The sequence below is a fragment of the Cibotium barometz genome, chromosome 56, assembly GCF_041138505.1.
Source record: "Cibotium barometz isolate CiBa-2024 chromosome 56, ASM4113850v1, whole genome shotgun sequence".
In the NCBI taxonomy this organism is placed as follows: Eukaryota; Viridiplantae; Streptophyta; class Polypodiopsida; order Cyatheales; family Cibotiaceae; genus Cibotium; species Cibotium barometz.
The window spans coordinates 12160967-12164003 of record NC_141101.1 but is presented as its reverse complement, the minus strand read 5'-3'; the positions used below and the strand labels follow the sequence as shown (position 1 = coordinate 12164003).

The window sequence follows — 3037 nt, the reverse complement described above, 5'->3', positions numbered from 1 at the left end:
CATGATCATGATGTGCTGCAAAGATGATGGTATGGTGGCGGTGGTGGTGGTGGTGGTGGTGGTGCACTGGTGGCCATGGCTGAGGCAGAGGCCATGGTGTGGATGCGGCCCTGGTGATGATGGTCATAATCATGATGTGCTGCAACGATGGTGGTGGTGGTGGTGGAGGACGAGACAGAGGCGGAGGTCATGTTTTTTTAGCATACACCTAACACTAGCAGACAGAAATACACAAGATGTTTGCATATACCAATGCAAAGTTTAGGCTATTTCCAAAACTAAACAAAAACCAAAGTATGCTCTTTTGACTCCCTACTTGCAAAGCTTTAAATCATCAACTACATGCCATGGCATCCCCACTCTGCCATTGGCAACAGAGAGTATGCAAAAAGTAGCTGGTTGGGAAAATGCACCACTTTGGATAGAAAGAATTGATATAAGCCAGCTGGTCACAAGACTTCCAAAATGAATCTGCATGCCCGCTAATATGACAGAAAGATGTACCAATGGAAAGTTCATATTATTTCCCAAACTCAACAAAAACCAAAGCGCGATCTTGACTCTATGAGACTAATTCATCAACTTTTTGAACAAGATGTTGATTCCCCCAAAAAAATAAACTAAAATGAACATTGAAACTTATAACAGAACATGATCATGGTAATGATGGTCACAATCATGATGTGCAGCAAAGATGGTGGTGGTGGTGGTGGACGTGGTGGGAAGGGGGAGGGAGAGGGGGAGGCGGAGGCGGAGGCGGAGGCGGAGGCGGTGGCGGTGGTGCTGGTGGTGATGATGAGTACTTTTATCATTGTGACACATTCAATATGACGATGGCGGACACTCACAGCGAAGTGGGCAAGGTTGACAATGGACCAGGCGGTCCCGGCGGAGCAGCGGAAGAGGGAGAGGGCGAGCAGCCAGCCGAGGAAGAGGAGGAGGATGTAGGAGGTCCACACGCCCGGGTACTGGAACCACGACGTGTTCTTGTTCAGGTCCGGGGGCGGCACCGCCTTCACGTAAAGGCTCCCCGCCATCAACGCCGTCGGCAAAGATGAGGATGCTGATGAAGCCAAAAGATCGGCCATGGCATGCACAGATTCTCAGGTTTCGTCACAGAGTTAGGGTTTCTGTACAGGGAAAGGACTAGTGTTTTCTGCAGAGATTAAGGTCGATTGGGGTTTTCTGCAGTATAAGATTAGGGCTTTCTGTAGCAACTACTATGGTTTTCTGCAGCTGCGACGACAGTCTGCAGAGGGAAAAACACAAGCGCACGTGTAAGAAAACGAAGATGAAGAAAGGGGCAAAACCACACAGATGGTACCTAGATGCCGTGAGTACTCTCCACTGAGGGCGACAAGAAGTATTTCATTTCATATTATTACTGTTACTTGATGATCAAGCCTGGCTGCGCCCCTCATGTGTGCGCGCGCGCGCACGTGCGTGCTGTGTTAGGGATGGTACACACGATGGGCGGTGGAAAACATTGTCCGTCCTTGTAGTGTCCGCACATTTGCATGTGGCTTCACAAACCACACCACCTAGAAGCCATGGGTGGTAATGTGCACTCTTGCACGCACACATATGTAGACTTGTGCTGCTCGAGTGTATACACACACGTCCAATTGGACAGAAGGGTGCCATCATTCGATGGGGTTAGCTATTTTTGAAGATAAACTCGGTGGTGCTACTGAGGACACAATGCCTTTTAATATATGGGGGAGCACTTGGCTACCTTTTCCCATATGCTTCACGAAAGGATGGATAACCTTGTTATAGCTTTGTAGGCATCCCTTACTACACATTTGGGGTCATCCATCTAGCCTTGGTGTGGGAGCATCCTTGAGACTCTACTCATGCAAAAGCAAGCGGATGAGGAGCATGTCCTTAGTTCCAAGGATGAATAATAGTGTCAATTCCAAGAAATTCGTGCTCTTCTCTTTAAAGAGAAAGCTAGCTACCCCCACATACATCAATGGCCGTGCTCAAGGTAGCAAGTTGCAGTGTGTTAAAGTTTAATTCCTACACACTTGCCACTATAGTGTGTTAAGATAAACATTACACTGTAAATCGTCATCCTAGAATATGCTTCATTGGAAATACCATTGAATATCGAAATGACAATACATTGGAAATATCATTAGAAATCCCATTGATGGCATTACATAAAAGTTAAAAGTTAGCCATTAAATAGACAAAAGCCATGCTTATGAAAGTTGAGAGTAGGATATCATTGCCCAAAGGTAACACCTCACTTGTACCACACCCAAGAAAAACTAGCGATTGAACCAATATGAGTTTTTGAGTTTGCAAGCTTTATAAGCGCTTCTTGGTTGTTGTCCCCCCATAAAGACAAGTCTACTATTAAAACTAAATGTCAATCTCTTGGAAACAAAAATGAAGCTAAGTAAAGAAGACAATGTCATAGAAAATACTAGGAACTATATGGTTTTTTTTTTAGAATAAAATTTTCGACTACTGAAATTCCTAGTACAAGACAAGTGACACTAATATATGTGTTAGTGGCTTCAAGTAGCACCAATACCAATGCTTAATCACAACCTAGCACAACAACTAAGGAGGGCCTTACCCAATACAAGGCCAAAAAAACTCACCAACACAAATCCCATGGCCTCAATAACACAATGATCCAACCAACACAAAGCCCCTGGCCTCAATAACACAAAAATACTCATCTTATTATGTCATGATCTTTAAGACACTAGGAGAAGGAATTCTAATTCTCAATACAAAATCTAGAGCATACCATAGACTTTGCACAACGCATAAACCTTAATAAACCAAATTAAATAAATAAGAGAGCTAGAGAATAAGAAAGAGATCATCGTGCCAACAAAAGATTGGGTTGAATCTCCTCTAAATGAGTGTGGCCCTTGTACCACTCATCCATATTTATATGTATTAGAAAAGGCTTGCTTTTCAAAAAGATAACTTCCAAAAAGATGATTTTTTTGAAGGTCATAAGATACTTAACATAAGTGTTTCCTGTGCATGTACTGATGGTCTCATGGGGTCA

At 43.7% G+C, this 3037-nt stretch overlaps 1 protein-coding gene across 1 annotated transcript in view; it reads right to left on the bottom strand.

Annotated features, from left to right (window-relative positions):
• Positions 1–1424, bottom strand: part of LOC147606911 (uncharacterized) — a 31202-nt gene extending 29778 nt beyond the window's left edge. Inside the window, exons 1-2 of the mRNA XM_086791373.1 lie at positions 1325–1424; positions 849–1249 (exon numbers count right to left, since the gene is read on the bottom strand). Of these exons, the coding sequence (XP_086647499.1) occupies positions 849–1088 (240 nt within the window). The 5' untranslated portion in view covers positions 1089–1249; positions 1325–1424. The remainder of the gene's footprint in view (positions 1–848; positions 1250–1324) is intronic.
• Positions 1425–3037: the final 1613 nt, after the last annotated feature.